Here is a 20344-nt window from a genome sequence, read left to right as displayed (position 1 = left end):
ATAAAAAATTGGACCGATTTCGAGGCAATGTTTTTGAGCAAATATTGGAGTCACGAGGTTCAACGTGGTATCAAGCAAAGAATCGATGTTGAAAAGTATCGACAGGATGGCAGACTATCAAGAGCCGAATATTTTATAGAGAAAGTCTTGACACTAAGATCGATAACACCTCCTTTGACCGACGAAGAAATCGTTGTAATCCTGTCCGACCATTTTTCAGAATTAGTACAAGATGCCAGACGAGTCAAGAATGTCACCACGGTACACGAGTTTGAGCTGCTATTACAACGAGAGGACCTCAAAGACGCTCATCAACGGACCATGACTTCAAAGTCCAACCGCTATGAACCATCACACCCACGTACTCACAATTCCAGTAACCAACAGGGTAATCGTAACCACCACCAGCCGAACAGACAGCCAAACAGTCCAACTCGCCCGAACCAGCAGTACAACCATGGCTCTTACAACCAGTCTTCGAGGGGATACAGTCAACCACAGAACTACAGCAGTGGACAACAGAACATCTACAGGAAAGATTATAATTTCAGAGGAAGAGGAAACTACAACTTCCAGAGACCAAACAACAACACCAACTCACCACACCGTGAAGAACGTCAGTACCCGTCTCAAGAACAGTCCCAAGTATGTTCTGCAATTATAGACAAAAGCAACCCTACTACCGGAACTACCAATTACATAAATCCAAATCATCAGGCTTTAAGCTAGGAAGCACTGATGAACCAAAGGCCCAGAATCAACTTTCCTCATTGTTTACACCTCTTTCACCATCAAACGATTCTTCAGTGCTTATTCAAAAAATCGGAATTTTACGGCCTAAACCTGTATATAACTTTGAGAACAAATTTGAAAATTTAACCAACGTTAGCAATATTATGTGTGATAGGAATTTCTTACTCCAAGATGACTTAAAGGACACAAATAATTTTCTTGAAAATTCTAATAATACTTACAAATGTCCTGAAATTAGTCTATTTGTAAATAATGTACCAACCACAGCTCTTTTAGATACAGGAGCAAATGTAACTTGTATATCTGAACAATGGATAATAGAAAATAAAACGAGACTAGGACAATTTGAAGAATTACCCCTGACAGGTGTTCATATAAAGACCGCAGTTGGCGAAAAATCTAAACGGGTTTCGAAAATACTACTTATGAATGTCAGTATTAATGGTGTAAAAAGTACTTTACAATTAATCATGGTACCTAACTTAGTACACAATCTTATATTAGGAACGGATACAATTAAATTATGGAAAATGACAATAAACTTTAATGACAATATAATAAACTTGAATATAAATAACAATGACATGTTATTGAAGTTTGACGGGAATTATTATGAAGGAATTTTGTGCTATTTAATGAACAACAACGATGATGATTATGATGATATATATGATTATGATGAAAATTCACATGAAAATCATATACTAAATAAATATGATAATTATGGTACATTACACCACTCCAATATACCAACACTCACAATTAATCCTGACACTATAGCTGATACTATTGAACAAAACCAACTACTAGACACCGAACAGAAAAGTCAACTTGTCAATTTACTCCTCAAATATCAAGATACATTTTCGGACGCTCCAGGATTATGTAACAAATACCAGCATCATCTTGAAGTAAAGCAACCAACTACATTCAAATGTCAATCTTATCCTGTGCCACTCGCACATCAAGACGCTGTCATACAGGAAATAAACCGTATGGAAACTTTAGGAATAATTGAAAGAAGCAACAGTACATACATAAATCCTATAATCCAAATCATAAAGAAATCCGGAGAAATACGTTTATGTCTGGATGCTCGTAAAATAAATCAAATCCTAGTGCCTGATTATGAATGTTATAGAAGCGTGAATGAACTTCTAGCAAAAGCCTGTAATGCTAAATGGTTAACTAGTATCGACTTAACCGCTTCTTACTGGCAGATACCTTTAGATATTGAATCTCGACCTTATACCGGATTTCAATTCCGCGGTAACACTTATCACTATAAAGTAGTCCCCTTTGGTGTATCAACTTCACAAGCCGCTCTTGTACATGCATTATACAGAGTTTTTGCTAATGAAATCGAAGACTTTACTCTTATTTATGTGGATGATATCTGCATCATCAGTTCTGACTTTTCCGATCATTTAATTCATATTGAAACTATTCTCAAGAAATTAACTGAGGCTAATATGACAGTGAAATTCTCCAAGTCTACTTTCTGTCAAAGTTCCATACCTTTCCTAGGCTACACTCTAACCGAATCTGGCCTACAAATGGATCAAAGCAAAGTCCAACCGATACTTGATTTTCCTACTCCAACTAGTCGAAAACAGCTAAAATCATTTTTAGGTTGTATCAACTATTATAATAAATTTATTGATCACTACTCTGAAACTATTAAACCATTATTTCGGCTTACTTCAAAGAAAAATAAATTTATTTGGACTCCTGAAGATGATACCACTTTTAACAAAATTAAATCGCTTTTCCTTCAAACTAACATACTTCATCACCCTGATATCACTAAAACTTTCATCCTACAAACCGATGCGAGTGACTACGCAATCGGAGGCCATCTCTATCAATTAAAGGATGATGGAAGCAAAGCAGCTATTGTATTTTTATCACGTGTATTACAACCAGCTGAACAGCGCTTTACTACCACGGAGAAAGAACTTTTAGCAATTGTTTACTGCCTACAAAAAACACGCTATTTAATATTAGGCTCCAAATTGAAGATTTTAACTGATAATCATGCCCTCACATTCTTGAAAACCTGCAGACTGTTAAATAACCGACTCACCAGATGGATTTTGGCTATTCAAGAATACAACTTCGAGATCGAACACTGCAAAGGAACGGACAACCAGACAGCTGACACCTTGAGCCGGATCATCCATCCATCAACCTCCGATTCTCAACCTCATTCCTCACCTGAGCTCATCGTCTCTTACATTAAGAGAATCATCAACCCTCAGCTGCGTAATGACTTTTTGAATTTGCCCAGACTTCAAGCAGAAGATCCCATCCTCAGAATACCATATGCTACTCTTAGACTTGGACCTGATTCACCCTTGTATGAACAGATATCACGGACCTATAAATTGGACCAAGAAGTACTTTACCGGAAGCATCGAGACAGCTGGCTGATAGCTACACCAGAGAACATCATCAACAAACTCATTTGGGAATGTCATCACCACTACCTTCATTGCGGGGCGAAAAAGTGTCTTACCATCCTGCAAGAGTGCTTTATATTCAAAGATATATGGGGAGGCGAATCAGAACCACATTAGCGACCTGCGACTCATGCCAACGTTGCAAAGTAAACCCACATCCACACCATGAATTAGCCAAAGGAATTCACTGCACTGCAAAAAATGATCATCTTACCAATTTGACTAATAAAAGGTTTATGTAAAGTTCTTTAATCTTTGTTTGGTAAATAAGTAATAAATAAATGTCCAGGTATTACAATGATGAATACATATAAACCTTTTATTAGTCAAATTGTACAAATAAGTAGGGTTATAAATTTAGATGAAACTCTTAATCTCAGGGTACTAGGAATGTGCCGGCTTAAAGTAGGCTTATGTGATGTTGTATAGGCATAAGCCTAATGTTCATCACAAGTTATGTACAGTTCAATTTACACTTTTGAATAGAAGAAAGTTCAAATTTTGAATTTAGTAAAATTATAATTTAGGTAAAAGTTCAAAACGGCAAAAGCCAATAGAAATTTTGGAATGTGAGGATTTAGCAAAGTACAAGTTCAGTTTGATCTCACCCAAAAGTTTATGGTAGTCTTCTCCACAAATATATTTCTTGAGGTAAAAATGATATGTATTAAATAATTGAGAAAAATCTTGATATTTTAAATAGGTACTGTAAAGTTAAATCACCAATTAAAAGTTTTAAAAAATCTTCCTGTCTTGCTTCTTCATTACTTATTCTCAATTGAATAAATCTTGATTCCTGATGTTCAATTTCATACATCTGTTTCAACAATTAGTTCACTGGTTTCTTGATGTCACTATTCACTGTTACTTTTATGATTGGTTGGTATTATATGAAGAGTATTTTAATTACATTTTTGAAAGTGAAAGAGAAAAATAATTTTGTAAAATAATTCAAACTGTATAAATAACTTCCAGTGATTATAAATTTAGCTTATTAAATAAATGACAGTGTTTGATGAGAATGTGAAATATAGAAATTTACAATAGGTGGAATCTTTTGCCCTTTTTACTGCATGTAAACACATGTGATAATTTAGAGGTATGAATTTAGCTAATAGTAGGCCTCTGAGGTGTTTGGATACATAACACATGGTTTATTAACATTCAACTTATATACAAATTCAAAAGTAAACAATGAGGATAATTTTGGAACATCTCAAATATCCCCTCAGAAATCTGGTATTTGAGTATCCAATACTAGATTTCGAATAATGTGAACAAAATTATCATAGAAAAAACACGTTAAAACACATAATTCATATCATACTAGAGGTCGTCCAGTGGTCGAAAACTCGATCAAAAATATGATTGTAATATACAGACTTATTTATTTTCACCCCACGTTGTAAATAAACATGTAAATTGGAGTGTTTCCATTTGTTTTGATTTTCTGTTTATATTTCGTTGTTATTTTGCCAACAGCATGGCAACCCATAAGATCCATGATAATTCTTGTTTTAATTTAAACTCATTTTTTGTGCTTATTTTTGAGCATATTTTAATTTATAAAGGGATTCTGCACATCTACAGGAAAAAAAATCTTTCTAAAAGTATGCGTAGATTTCCCCTGTGATGCACATGAGCTGAGAAAAAAGTTTTTAAAGCAACATACTTGCCTATTAATATATCACTAGAGGTCGTCCAGTTTTCGAAAACTCGACTAAAAATATGTGATGTACAGACTTCTCTATTTTTCCCCACGCTGTAAATAAAACTAGTGATTGGAATTTCTTCAATTCAATTTGTTGATTTTCTGTTTATATTTAGTTGTTATTTCGCCATCATCATGGCAACCCAGCCCATGTAATTTTTTTGAAATTTCAAATTGATTTATTGAGCTTATTTTTTAGCCGAATTTTATTTATAAAGGGATTCTGCACATCAAGAGGAAAATATCTTTCTAACAGTATGCGTAGATTTTCTCTGCGATGCACACGAACTGAGAAAAAATATGTTAAAGAAACATGCTTGCCTATTAATATATAGATAGGTATAGATATATATCCCTCTAAGAAATTCAAATCAAGTCCAAAGTTTTCTGATTTGGCTTTTAGCCCATAATATTTCCATATTCAACAAATGTCTTGCTCTATCCTATATCCCAACCCTTGTCTCTTGCCCGTTGATTCATCACATCATTCTAGTGATATCTATTGTGTCAAGTTTTTTTTATTTCCACCATGGTCCTTAACATTTATTATTTTTAAACAAAATTAAACATAAATTTTTCACTATTACCTTTGACTATTAATACAACAGTATCCAATAGTCAATGCTAATACAAAAATTTTACAAATCAGTAATTAATCAGACCACATGAATTTGTCATTCGTACTAGGAAAATGTCGATGGGGTTTTTTTAATTAATTACATCATGCTTAACGGTCACTATTGAATGAAAGTATTTATAAATTTGAAAATCCATCAATATACAAGTGATTCTGCTAATAGACTAACCTAACCCAGTTAACGTAGGAAAGGAAAAATTGTCTTTAAAAATATACTTTACTCAATTTTATTCTTATTGAAACAGTGTGTTACAAAATGTGGATTTCAGCAGAATATGTTTCAGCAAGTCGGTTCTTATGTGTTGTGGCAGTTAGTCACGTGACTGTTGTAAAGAGATCCCTGTAGACTCGACACTTACTTCACCACTAAAAGTGAATATCTACTAAACTAATATGTAAATACATATATTTATATATACTAATATCTAGTACATTATTCTAGAGCAACGGTGCAACTTTAATCCCAAATGTGTAATTGTAATAATTATACGTATCTAATCGCATGTAATATTTCAGTAGCAAAAGTGAACCACCACACAATGCCAAAGCCAACCACCAGTTTTCTGCCTAGGATAGACTCAGGCAAGCACCGAATGGAGGGTCAAGCTGCTGAAATAGCTCGATGTCTAAGGTAAAACAAAATGGTTGAGTAGGCCTATAAGCTTTAAAAACTAGTACTGTCAAATTGCGCTGCTACATTTTTGGCCCTGCAGTTCGTTTACTGATACGATGTACGATGTTTGTTAGTATTGATTTTAATATATAATACATATTAAAATCAATATTATTGTGTATCCACGTGAGTTATAAATGTTAGCCTATATGCCCGATAACCATTTAGAACGAATTACAATACAATTCATTGTGACCCTTGGTTGGAATATATTATTGACTAGCGGAATACCCGTGCTTCGCTACGGAAACTTTCAAATTTGTTGACATTTTTAACAAAGTAGTGTTTAAGTGCCAGATTTTCGTGAAATAAATCACATTAAATAAACAATAAATTATTTTTATTTAATTTTTATATAGGTAGTAGCTGCACTTTAAACACCATTGCAGCACTTGCCCGGTGTTTCTTCTTTCCATTTTAAGGCCTCGCAGTACTTACATTTGAACGTCATGGTACCTATCGCCACAGAGCTATCTCCTTCATAGTCTATTTTCGGATTATATGTCATCGCTGAAACATTTTTCACCATCCATTGAATCGGTGGTGAATGTCTTTCAGGATGAGTTTGTTCATACTTTTTCCTTGCGTCCTTCGCCTGCTACTTCCTTTGTTTGTCTGTGCACCTGCTACGCCGTTTACGCCTTAATGTATTTTGTTGAGATACTGGGATCGACTGACAATTGGGAAAACGGGCTCTTTTGTGGCTGTAAAATGTCAAAGTTCCCGCTAGACAGTGATTGTGTAAATCTGAGTCTTTTCGCGGGGTTACGTTCACCACCAAACTTGACATAGGTCTATAATAAATTCACCATTCCGATAAACCTCGAAAACAAATGTGAACATTTGTGAAGCCGCAACCAGCTCACACAACCCACATAAATCGCTTAGACATTTCATAGAAGTGTGTAATACTTCAAGTATTCCCTGGAGTTAAGGTAATTATTCCCGTCACTGTCGTGGGATAAGATTGAGAAGTAGTCCTAGTTCCTCACAACATGTTCAACAATTGCTTCACGCACAGTTAGTGTGTATGTGATTAAGGTGAATTATGAATGAGAGCGATGTAAATAAACATGCACCTTCTCCTCTGATGTGAATGATATTGTGTGGACTAACTCGCCATTAACTTTTAAACCTCAGTGTCCATACTATAAAAATGCTTAAACAACTACAAAAATATTACAGAACTATATCGTAAGTTCTTAAAAATTACAATGCAATAAAAAACTAAGTTCAGTTCTACTTTCTTTAACATTAATCACACATACTAGATAACCCGTTGCTCGAAGTCGAGCAAAACTGAAACTTGCAATAAAAAAATAAAAAAATAAACAACAGCAAGACCTCAATCCAAGAGTAACTCTAAAGTAATTTATATGACTAATTATAGAAATATGACAAATATTATGTTGTAAAAAATTATAAAAGTAATCTACAATATTTAAATATAAATCCGCTCTCATATTGCTTTGGTTATATTTTATGCACGGTTGGCGGGTGTACTCTATGAACACGAAGATATCAACCACACACTGTAAAGTGAGCTTTTCACACCTAATGTAAAACAATCTGACAAAATACAAGTAAAATCCTACTCTTGACGCCAATCAGTGTGACACGTATTCTAGCACTGTTAAATTATTTTTTAAGTGGTTTAGATACCTGCATTTAAGTAATCCAATTCAACAATTACAAACAATTTGTTGTCTAGTATTGCTAGGAAACTCTGTATTTATGAACCAGACTTAGTTAACAGATGTTAAAAAATATATACATTCCGGCTTTGCTCTGAAAGTCCTGCAGTCTGCGGTTAACCTTAAAAACGTTTTGTTGAAAACAAAGGGAATTGAGTTTGATCTAATGCCAATAACTAGTACCGGGCGCCACCGTTCCCCAACTTTAGCCCTTAACTGAAAATCCCTTTCTTTGATGCCCTTTAGTAGTGACAATAGAAGAATATGATGTCACTTTAGGCACGTTTTCCCCATAAGAATAACATGGAAAGCTTTTTTTTAGCCACCAATTCCAAAAATCCTACTCTCGGCTTATACAAGCCTATATTAATGTTCAATACCATTGTACAACTTCATTACTATTTCAAATCCACATGCATTCACATGTATATTCTCAAAATCATGCGAGGTTTGCGTGTGAACTTGGGTGCGCTCCTGGCCTTGAGCGCGACCGGTCTTCTCGCCATCAACAGTGACACTGACAACACATCAAGGCGACTTCGGGCACCTCCGCCAAGGTTCGGTGAACCCAAACAAGCAAGCGAGGAAGCGTCCATACCACTGCAATTAATCATACAGACAGACCAGTCTCAGGTGTTCTATTCAATGTCGAGAGGGGGGTATTGAAAGAGAGAGAGAGAACGTGGCGCGGGAGTGAGAAAGAGAGAGAGAGAGAGAGAGAGAGAGTGAATGAGAAAATGGGAGGGGGGCATGGCGACATATGTCTAGACAAGTCCCTGGTGCCAGACACATTGACGTGATTGATGTGACGACAGGTGACAGGTGTCAAATTGGATTTTTAATTTCATATTTTTACTTTCGCCAGAAATTGTTAAAATAAATTTAACAATTACAATGCAATAATTGTAAAAATTATTTCACGAATTGTAGAAAATTCAGCCATCGGGTATTGTATAAAAGGTGGGAAAAACCAGTTCCTTCAGTCAGTCCCCTTCCATCGCAGCCAGCGCAGCCATCTTGATCTGCTCTCCTCTCTGGTAAGCTTTTTTGCATATGCAGGCTGAGCTAGTGGAAGGCGTTGGCACCGTGGACCTGTCTAGACATCCGTCGCCACAACCCTGTCCCGACATCGAATAGAATGTCTGGGAGTGAGCTGTCTGCATAATTAATTGCAATGGTCTCAACACTTCCTCGCTTGCTCGTGCGGAAATGACACTTAGTTAAGTGACTGCCTGTCTGTGTATTTATTATTTGAAACTTAGAGTATTTCTCAATATAATTGTGACAGTGAAACTTAAACATTAAGGTCCCAATTTTTGAACTTTTTTACAAGGTTTTTCTTTAAAATTTATATTATTTTTCTCCAATTACACTTTGTCGTTTTTCATGTGACTTCTACTATACAAAACTTTACTAAGTCCTAATTTTTAAAAACTTAGCCAAATTTCACTCACTAAGGGGCTTGTAAAAAAATGTACTAAGTCCTGATTTTAGCTAAATTTCACTCACTGAAGTAACATAGGTAGTCTTTCCTATAGCACACACACTGTATAAATGTAGACTCAACATTCTGAATAGCTAAAAAGTATTGTTTGATTAACAAATTTAACTTTTAAGATTTATTTTTGATTTTGAAAATGGCAATTGTCAAATCTTATTGTATACAATTGTTTTGTATATTAAAACATATATTTAAATTTAGAATTCTGATTTAAATTATTATTTCTCATTAATTGAAATTGTCAAAATGTAATATCTACTAAAGAGTATTTCTCAACAGATCAGGTAGTTTTATTTGGTAGTGAAACTTAAACATTAAAGTCCTTATTTTTGAACTTGTAGTTTCTGTAAAAGAAATGTTGTTGATCATTTTAAAAGACATGTAAATTATTGCAACAAATGTCCATATACAATGATTAAATTTGTTGGTGAATCGATTAAAACTAAACTTAAAAATACTCGTCAGTCTTGTCCTCTGCCAATAAAATGGACTTTAATAAGGAGAATCAAATTTATTAAATATACAATAGATCAAAATGGAAAATTAGTTAATGAAAAAGAATGTATTGCAGATTTTAGAAGCCTTACTATCCTAACCATTGAGAAGAGAGATTTAAAGTCTCAAATAGAAAATGCACTTTTAAAGATTGACGCGTCGATTCATAAATATCAAGCCCAAGGCAGTGGATGGATATATGACCATACTAAATATTGGCAGTTACATGTTAACAAGTATAAGCTCCTGACTCCAAAGTCATATATTCCAACACCAAAAAGTATTCAATTGACAAAAGCAGTTCTAAATATACAAAACTCAGACAATAAATGCTTCCTTTGGTCAATTTTAGCAGATTTATATCCAAGGAATGCTAAAAATGAAAATGCTAAAAGAGTTTCTAACTATACACCCTATGATACACAGTTAAATATGACAAATATAAAATATCCCGTAAAAATATCTGATATAGATAAATTTGAAAGACAGAATAATATAAGTGTCAATGTATTTGGAGTTGAAGACCAGAAATGTATATGTCCATTAAAAACAACCAAACTAAATAGTAATACTCATGTGGATTTATTATTATTACAAGAAGGTCGTAAATCACATTACTGTTTAAATCGTGATTTTGATAAGTTAATGCTGCGGTCTACAAAAAATAACAATAAGAAGTATTTTTGCATGTTGTGTTTGCAACATTTTTACCCTAATGATAAATTAGAACGTCACACAACATATTGTAAAATTGTTGATGCCTAACGAGTGGAAATGTCTAAACAAGATACATTACAATTTAAAAATTATAAATATCAACTTAAAGCTCCATATGTAATTTATGCAGATTTTGAATGCTTTATAAACTCCAATATACATATTCCATCGGGATTTGAATTTGTCGTAGTAAGAGATTCAAAAATTATTTCTGAAGAGTTGTACAGTGGCACAAATGTAATGGACGTGTTTTTTGAAAGATTATTTCAGACTTATGATTATATTACAAATCAAATGGCAATATATATTCCCCTAGTAATAACTCCTGAGCAAGAAATATCTTTCCAAAATTAAACACATTGTCATATTTGTGAAAAATCCCTATATTTTGATAGGGTGAAAGATCATTGCCATTCTTCTGGTCAATATCGTGGAGCTGGTCACAATGATTGCAATTTAAATTATAAAGCAACAAAAAAATACCAGTATTCTTCCATAACTTAAAAAAATTATGATGGTCAGCAGATTTTGAATGCTTTATAAACTCCAATATACATATTCCATCGGGATTTGCATTTGTTGTAGTAAAAGATTCAAAAATTGTTTCTGAAGAGTCATATAGTGGCGAAAATGTTATGGTCGTGATTTTCAAAAGGTTGTTTGAGACTTATGAGTTCATTAATAGTCAAATGTCAATATATATTCCCCTTGTAATGACTCCAGAGCAAGAGACATCTTTCCAAAACTCAACACATTGTCACATTTGTGAAAACCGCCTATATTTTGATAGGGTACGAGATCATTGTCATTCATCTGGCCAATTCCGTGGAGCTGCCCACAATGATTGCAAATTAAACTATAAAGTAACAAAGATAATCCCAATATTCTTCCATAACTTGAAAAATTACGATGGACATTTAATAATGCAACACTTGGGAATGTTTACAAAGCTTAATCGTAAATTAAATTGCATAGCCAAAGATATGGAAAAGTACATTTCATTCTCTGTTGATGATTTAGTATTTTTAGATTCCTATATTTTTCTGTCCCTTCCATCATACAAATTAGCTTCCAATTTAAATGCATTTAGATTCATAGACAATCCACTACTACAACGCAAAGGTGTATATCCCTATGAATATATGACGGGACCAGATAAGTTCGCAGAGTCTCTACCCCCAAAAGAAGCATTTTACCGTACTCTAACTAAAGAACATATCTCTCCCAATGAATATGAACATGCTAAAAATGTCTGGAACCATTTCAATATAAATAATGTACAAGAATATCATGATTTATATCTTAAAACAGACGTATTGCTACTGGCTGATGTCTTTGAGACATTTAGAGACCTGTATTTAAAAGATTACAAACTTGACCCCGTACATATGTACAGTATTCACTCCCTGGACTAACATAGGAGGCCTGTCTTAGAGTGACTGGTATAAAATTACAATTATTTCAAGATATTGACATGCATTTGTTCATAGAAAGTGCAATCAGAGGAGGAGTTAGTATGATTTTCACACGTTATGCTAAAACCAATAATAGATATATGGGTAAACACTATGACCCCAATCAAGAGAGTGTGTATTTAATATATTTAGATTGTAATTTGCTATACTCCACAGCAATGTGTGAGCCACTACCTGTAGATGGATTTCGTTGGACTAATGAGATAGACTACAAAATATACAAAAATAATCAAAATGATGAGTTTGGATACATTTTAGAAGTTGATTTAAAATATGATAAAAGCTTACATGATTTACATAATGACTACCCATTAGCATCTGAAAAAATGAATGGCAAATTAATACCTAATTTAAATGACAAAACTAAATATATTTTACATTACAAAGCATTACAAATATATGAGGAATTGGGTTGGATTGTTACAAAATGTCACAGAATTTTTAAAATTAGACAATCAAAATGGCTTGCGCCCTATATTAATTTTAATATTGAAAAACGAAAATGGGCAAAAAAAGATTTCGAAAAAGACTTTTACAAATTGTTAAATAATAGTCTCTTTGGTCGAACAATTATGAATCAACGAAATTCGTGATATCTATCTCAAAGGTAAGTCACTATTAACAAAATATGTCACTAATCCAAGGTTTGATAGTAGAAAAAAGTTTGATAACAATTTACATGCTATACATTTAAATAAATTAGTTGTAAAGTTTAATAAACCAATATATTTGGGAATGACGATTTTGGATATTAGTAAAGTAATAATGTATGATTTCCACTATAATTATATGTCAAAATTTAAGAATAAAAGATTTCTAATGACAGATACAGATTCTTTAATGTATGCTATAGTTACAGAGGACTTTTACATGGAAATAGAATGTGACTTAAACTATTTTGATACCTCTGGATTTAGTAAAGACTATTTCTTATACTCTGATAAAAATAAAAAAGTCACTGGAAAGTTTAAGACGAATTAGATGGTCATATTATGTATGAATATTGTGGTTTGAGATTAAAGTTATACTCTTACATTCCTCAAAAATGGTTATATGAAGAAGACAAGGAAGCTTTAGAGGTCAAAAAAGCTAAAGGAGCTGATGGTGCTACAGTTAAACATCTCCTTAGACATCTATATAATTAATACGCTACATGAAACTTTGTCGGTTGAACTCCTCCGCCATTTCTTAACCGATTTTATCCATTGACGTCTCATTGGAAAGAGCGTGTCCCGTATATTTACAAACTGGCCTTACATTTTTGAAAAAGTCCCTTGGGCTCTGCCCCAGTGGCTTTGAAATTTCCCATGTTATCCGTATGAAGAACAATTGTTTACATTTTGATCAGCTGTATAATTTAACTGCTGTTATTTATTTTTCAATTCAATAAAACACATTGGGTACGTTTATTTACTATTTGAGTTTGTTTAAACATAACCCCCAAGACGGATCGTGTTAGTATGGTTCTATCATTTGTGTATTTATCGTTGTGTTGTGTCGTTATGGCGGATCGTGTTAGCATGATTGTAACTTAAATTTGTGCATTTATCGTTGTTTTGTGTTGCTATAATTTGTTAATTTGTTGTTTTTGTTTTCTTTTAAATGCCTCCGACGTGACGACAACGAAACATAGACTGGAGGCGTAATCGTGATAACGACCGCAGCTACAGAACAGTGACGGGTAATAGGCTTAACTCATCACAGTCAGCACCTGACCCTGGACAATCTCAACTATTAGGTTACAAATGCACCCTAACACAACCCCAAAACGACTTTTCGTTCTCAATTGGCCCTCTATCAATGACCTGTGTTGCCTGTACATCGAGGTATTTTGAGAAGGAGAAAACCGGACGGAATGATTTTGCTTTATCAATAACGAAGATAAACATGGTCTGAGTTACACACCGGTAATCTTTGAGTTGACTCTTTTAAACTCATCGTAAATATTACTGTTATTCGTTTTGAAATAAATCCTGTAACACTTTGCAATTGCTCGAATTCGAGCAAAATGTACACTAGTCAACATTATTTGAACTGTCTTGCAACTGGGCATGATTACTATGAGTATGTGACAAGAATTAAACCTACAAATCATCACCTTCAAACCTTGACCATGAATAAGAAAGTACTATCGTTTGACAATGACAAGAGGTTTATTCTAGAAGATGACATCAACACCCTTGCTCGTGGTCATTATAAAATTGATCAAACCTAAATCTACATTTGCCATTATTCTTTGACCTTTCTTTGTCTATTACAAAAAAGCCATATTTAGTTTTATCCCAACATTGGTGGCAGAGATTTCTAAATTGTTTAAATGAAAAGTCATTAACAACATGATTATTATATACATGTTTTAAATTTAAATCATCTTGTTTAAATAATATTAGGAAATTTACATTATCACGTAAATGTTTGTGTACTTTGCTGTAAGATTGACACAAGTAAAAACAGTTAATATTTTTATGACGACTCATTGAGAAAAATTGTGTAATATTTTGACTATTTATGTCATCAAATACAACGACTGACTGTGATTTTACATCATTTGGTGTGATTTCACAATCAGTAAACGTGTGTAATTTCACTTCGTCACACAAACTAAATATTTCAATTATTTTTTATATTTTTCTTGTTTTAAAGATTTAGATATTAAATATAGGTTTGTAAATTTTAATTCTTCCTTTCTTAGAATTAAATTGTAAATCACAACAGTCTTCCCACTTCCACTTGGACCACAAATAACACATCGAATATTGGTAGGAAATAGACCCAACTTCTTTGGTATATTTTCCTTAGTATGTACTATTTAAAATTTATGTTTTTGTTGAATAAAAGACATTTTTACATAATAAAAATGGTAAAAAATGATAAGAAAACATGTAAAAAGGGCAAAGGTTTATTCCTAAAGCTTTACAGGGATCGAGGGTTATTAAATACTCTTATAAAAAACCTTCCATTCCCACTTCACATACCATCATATCGGTACTGTGGATCTGGAACGAATATACGTGAAAATCTAGCCAAATATGTACCTCCAAAAAATAAACTAGACTCTTATTGTAAAGAGCATGACATATTCTACATGAATAATTCCGATACTGCTGTTCGGAACAAAGCAGACATGAGATTATCAGACTTAGCTTAGACTAGAGTTACGGCCAAGGACGCAAGTCTTGCTGAAAAAGCTGCTGCTTATGCAATGACAAATTTGATGAAGGCAAAAGCAAAAATTGGAATGGGATTAAAATTTAACAAAAAAGATGGACAACTACCAGCTGTTAGAGGCCGCAAAAGACGTGCCTCACTTCAGAGGGGTTTACCTAAAAAACGAGCTAAAAAATCTAACACCAAGAGTAAAAGAGTGCGGAATAGTTAATTTAGATAGCTCATCTGGCACACATTTTACAGCATATCGTAAAAATAAAGGGTACTTTCCTGTTAAAGGGAACATTCTTTATTATCGATGATTTTTTCGATACATCGATATTTTTATTTTCCGATCCATTACAAATTGACAACAACTAGCTGATCTTGTTTAGGCTAAAATTGTTATTATATGGAATAAGAAATAAAACTGTTCTAAGCTATTATTTAAAAATTCCGTTTGGGTTTGAAAATAGAAAAGGCAAGTTAAACACGGAATTTTTAAATGTTATAGCAAGTGTGGTTAGTTATGTTAGGTAAATTTTTTAACAGTTTCAATTCATTATTGTTTGTTGTTACTGAACAAAATTTATCGCGTAGTTGTCAGCTGATATGTTTCAATTTGTTAATATCGATACATCAAGAAAAAAATCATCGATAATAATGAATGTTCCCTTTAACAGGAAAGTACCAAATAAAGATATTGTAATTTATTTTGACCCATTTGGAATCCAACCTCCAAAAGAAGTAATGAAATATTTTGAGGGATATAAAATCCTCTATACAACCGATCAAATACAAGATTTAAATAGTTTTATTTGTGGAATTTTATGTTTATCATTTACATATCTTACTAATATTATAAATGTGATAGTTTGTGTGTTTGTTTGTTTGTGTGTTTGAAGTTCAATCACGAATAAACCACTGGACGGATTGGGCTGAAATTTGGCATGATGATAGCTTACATTCCCGATTAACATATAGGCCTATTCCTATCTCAAAAATCCTTTCAGGCTCCGCCCCAGTGGCTCTGTAGTTCACCATGTTAACCTTATTAGTATTCATATTTAAAGGGAATTAAAGAATTTAGTCAGCTGTTTCAACTAAAAAAGTTGGTTCTATGATATGGGAAAGCATTAAAAAGTTATAAGATTTACCAACAGGGTGCAGCACTATACTTTTTTTGCATTTATGAAAACAGATAATTTGAACTAAGAAGCAACAAAAAACTGTGATTCGCAATGAGAACTGTCAAAGTAGGATTGTTTACAGTTATGTTTATGTTTTTTATTTCATGAATAATTTGTGATATTTTGCAATTAAATTGTTGATAATTTATTTTTCTCTATTGTTGTTAGGTAAAGAAGTAGAACATTATGGCTATGGTATATGTGTAATACTATAGAATACTGTAAATTTAAAAATGCAAATTTTATCAAACCGTGTCCTCCCTTATTGCAAACGCAAAGCTTGAGTACAACTGCAATAAGCATTTTATTCTTATATTCCAACCCCGTACGAAGGACGGATACTCTGCTAGTTCTTTATAAAAATGGATTCATTTACTATAACATTTTCGGGTACAGAGCCAGAGCTAAAGTCAGTGTTCTTTCCTTCCATAGAATTAAATGATGATTATGTAATTGGATTAGTAGATTTTCAAAGTTATAATTCTATATTTAATGTTAAAAAACCTCTAAATACTTTAACATATTACAAAGTAGAGAAAAAAACATTACCAAAGGGAGAGATCTTAGTTGATGATTTAAACCAGTTATTAGATGGTTAACTTAAAGTTATAATACATAAAAATGGAGATGCATTAATTTATACTAAAGTCAAACTTTTATTGAAAGGGTTTATTCCAAAATTAAATAAACTTAAAGGCAAAAAAATAACCATTAGAGAAGGTGATGATGTTTTCTATTATGACCACAAAACTCCAATTACAATAGAAATTTCTGAAGGAACATATGAGGTGGTTAAGCTTGCAAAGGAAATTCAAAAGCAAATCCCAGACTTTTTCCTTACAGCTAATAATAAAACTATGAAAGCGACATTACTTTCTAGCCATGTGTTTGATTTTACAAAACCATGTTTATGGTCTGTTTTATTGGGATTTAAAGGTGTTTCTACTCCTGGTGTTCAGTTTGAATCTACAAATAAAATAAACATTAATAATGTAAATGTGATTAGAGTAAAATGTAATATTGCAAATGGGTCCTATTTAAATGGCAACAAATCACACACCATACATAGCTTTTATCTAGAAGCTCCTCCTGGCTACAAAATTATTGAAGTTCCAAGAAATATTATATTTTTTCCTGTAAATAAGAGAAGTTTATATGTTGTCAGTATTACATTTGCCGATTAACACGACAAGGCAATTGACTTTAACGGAGAAGAAACTACAATTACTTGTCATATGAAAAAGATATGAGAATTTATAAGAGTGGGCAGCTATCTATAAGTGTACAAAATGCTAGGTTCCTAAAATCAATAGGACTAATGTTAAAATTTTCTATTAATAAAAATGGAAGATTTTCTAGACGTTACAGGGAAATCCCAATTCGACGATAGTGTGGTTAAAATTACAAATCACTCCTATGTTCCCCACAACACTTTGGCAATAAATAATTCTGATGAAATTCGAATATGTATTAATAATAAAGATTTGCTAACTCTCCCATGTAGGAGTTATCTGTATATTAAGGGAGAAATTGAAAATCATGATAAAGGTCATTTGATAAATAATTCATTTGCGTTTTATTTGATGAAATTAGATACGAAGTCGCAGGTAAAGAAATAGACATTGTAAGAAACTCAGGAATTTCTAGTCTTATAAAAATATTAAGCTCTTACAATAAAACAACTAAATTGTCAAATGTAGCATTTGATTCTGACACGAATTTAAAAAAGTTCCATAAAGGTGGCAAGTTTAGTACATATTTACCATTAGAGCTGTTAATGGATGTATTTGAGGATTTTAATAAGGTATAAGTAAATGTCAAACAAGAATTGGTGTTGAAAAGATCCAAAAATGATTTGAATTGTATATTAACAACTACTAGTGCTCCAGCAAGTGGCACTGCTGATACGATTCCTAAAATTACACTTAACTCAATTCAATAGGTGATGCCACATGTGATACCATCAGATGGGGAGAAGTTACAATTACAAAAGATGTTATTGCAAAATAAAAATTTGCAAATTGCATTTAGAAGTTTAGAGCTGCATGAACTTCCATCATATCCCAATACTACAAGACATACATGGTCAGTAAAGACATCTTCAAGTTTGGAGAAGCCTAGGTATATTATATTTGGTTTCCAAACAGCTAGGGATAGTAGTGCACGAAAAAGAACTGATGAATTTGATCACTGTAAGTTAAAAAATCTCAAAGTATTTCTAAACTCTGAATATTATCCTTATAGTGATTTAAATCTCAACTTTGAAAATGGAGATGTCTCTAAAGCTTATGAGATGTTTATGAGGTTTAGAGAGACTTACTATAATACTATCCCAGATCCTATGATTAGTAGGGCTGAGTTTGTGAAGAAATATCCACTAATTGTAATAGACTGTTCTAGACAGAACGAAACAGTGAAGGAAGGAATTGTTGATATTAAATTAGAAATTGAAACTGCAGAAAATGTGCCAGCAAATACATCTGCATATTGTTTGATAATACATGATAAAGTGTTTGAGTACAATCCTTTGTCAAATGAAATAAATAAAATGTAAATAAAAGATGAAAAACATTCAACAAGAATTGGTTGACTCTGCAAATCAAATACGTGAGAAATATAGAGCTTTAAAACGTGGCATGTTTCTAGAGGCTGAAGAGAGGTTCCAAACATTCCAACCTTTAATAGAGCCATTACAAGAATTAAAAAAAATCGCATCTATTGGTAAAACAGAGAGACCTCGAATGGAGATTCTCCCAATGACTCCATCTAGAATACCAATAATACCAAGATTACAACCATTACAACCATTACAACCATCCACTCCACAGAAATTAGATTTTGGTCTTTTAGCATCAGACTATTTAGGAAATTACCTCAGTAAAAGTAGTATGACAGACACTACATATGGTATTAGACGAGAAGCAAATAAATTTTTTATTGGAAATAAGGAAGTTGATATTGCCAATGATGATGTTACAGTTGCAAATAAAACCTACAAGGGGACAAAAGGTTTGTGGCAGTTGTTAACTTTAAAAGAACCTGAGGATTATACTCAGGTTGATTTGCAAAATTATAAAGAAATTTTGGAAGCTACAAATGGACATTTAAAGAGTTACAAAGATGGTGCACCAATTTCAAGTAATAGACATACTAAATATCTTAATATAATTAAACCTCTTTTTAAATCTGTTGGTGAAGGTTTGAGACAAGTGACTGGTAATAAAATAGACTATATTTATTGGGATGATCCTAATGAGCTTGTAGATAGGTTAAGACTTCTTTGGCTAAGTCGCCAAGCCACATACGGTTAAACTACCGTATGAACTACCGTTGTGGACTCAGGAGTGGATAATGAAATAGATTCCATTATTGAGGAATTGAGAGAAAGTGGTATTATTTATTAAATAAAAATATGTTTATAGATAAATTTTATCGTTTATATAATCCATATAATAAGCCTGCAGAACCCAGGGCTAGTAGTGAACCTACTTTAAATTGAAAAGACGATAGTTGGAATTGTTTAAACCGTAAAATTGGTAATGTTAAAGATGGGGAGTTTGTAGATGATGTATCAACTTTGGGACAGACATTAACTAGAAAAGGTGATGTCTTTTTACAAGGTAAAACTAAATATGAGTTTTTAGAATCTAAGAATAAAAATTGGAATGCTAAAAAACAGAAAATTACTAATGTGGAAAAGGGTGAAAGTTTAGATGATGTGCCCACTTTACAACAGACTTTAATACGTAAAGAAGGTGGTACATTTGTACAAGACAATAATAATTATGAATTTTTAGAATCAGAAAATAGTGTTTTTTTTATTTTTTTTTTAGGGAGAGGAGGGAAAATGCTTTTACGCACACAGGTAGCCAGCCTGTAGTGTGAGACT

The 20344-nt window shown here is 32.8% G+C and overlaps 1 protein-coding gene across 1 annotated transcript in view; it reads left to right on the top strand.

Annotated features, from left to right (window-relative positions):
- Positions 1 to 20344, top strand: part of LOC129000296 (uncharacterized) — a 236244-nt gene that overhangs the window by 188929 nt on the left and 26971 nt on the right. Inside the window, exon 13 of the mRNA XM_054427260.1 lies at positions 6080 to 6194. Within this exon, the coding sequence (XP_054283235.1) occupies positions 6080 to 6194 (115 nt within the window). The remainder of the gene's footprint in view (positions 1 to 6079; positions 6195 to 20344) is intronic.

The sequence above is a fragment of the Macrosteles quadrilineatus genome, unplaced genomic scaffold, assembly GCF_028750875.1.
Source record: "Macrosteles quadrilineatus isolate MER2022 unplaced genomic scaffold, UCM_ALF_1.0 Scaffold_1__1_contigs__length_201487025, whole genome shotgun sequence".
In the NCBI taxonomy this organism is placed as follows: domain Eukaryota; kingdom Metazoa; phylum Arthropoda; class Insecta; order Hemiptera; family Cicadellidae; genus Macrosteles; species Macrosteles quadrilineatus.
This window is presented reverse-complemented; position numbering and strand designations above follow the sequence as displayed.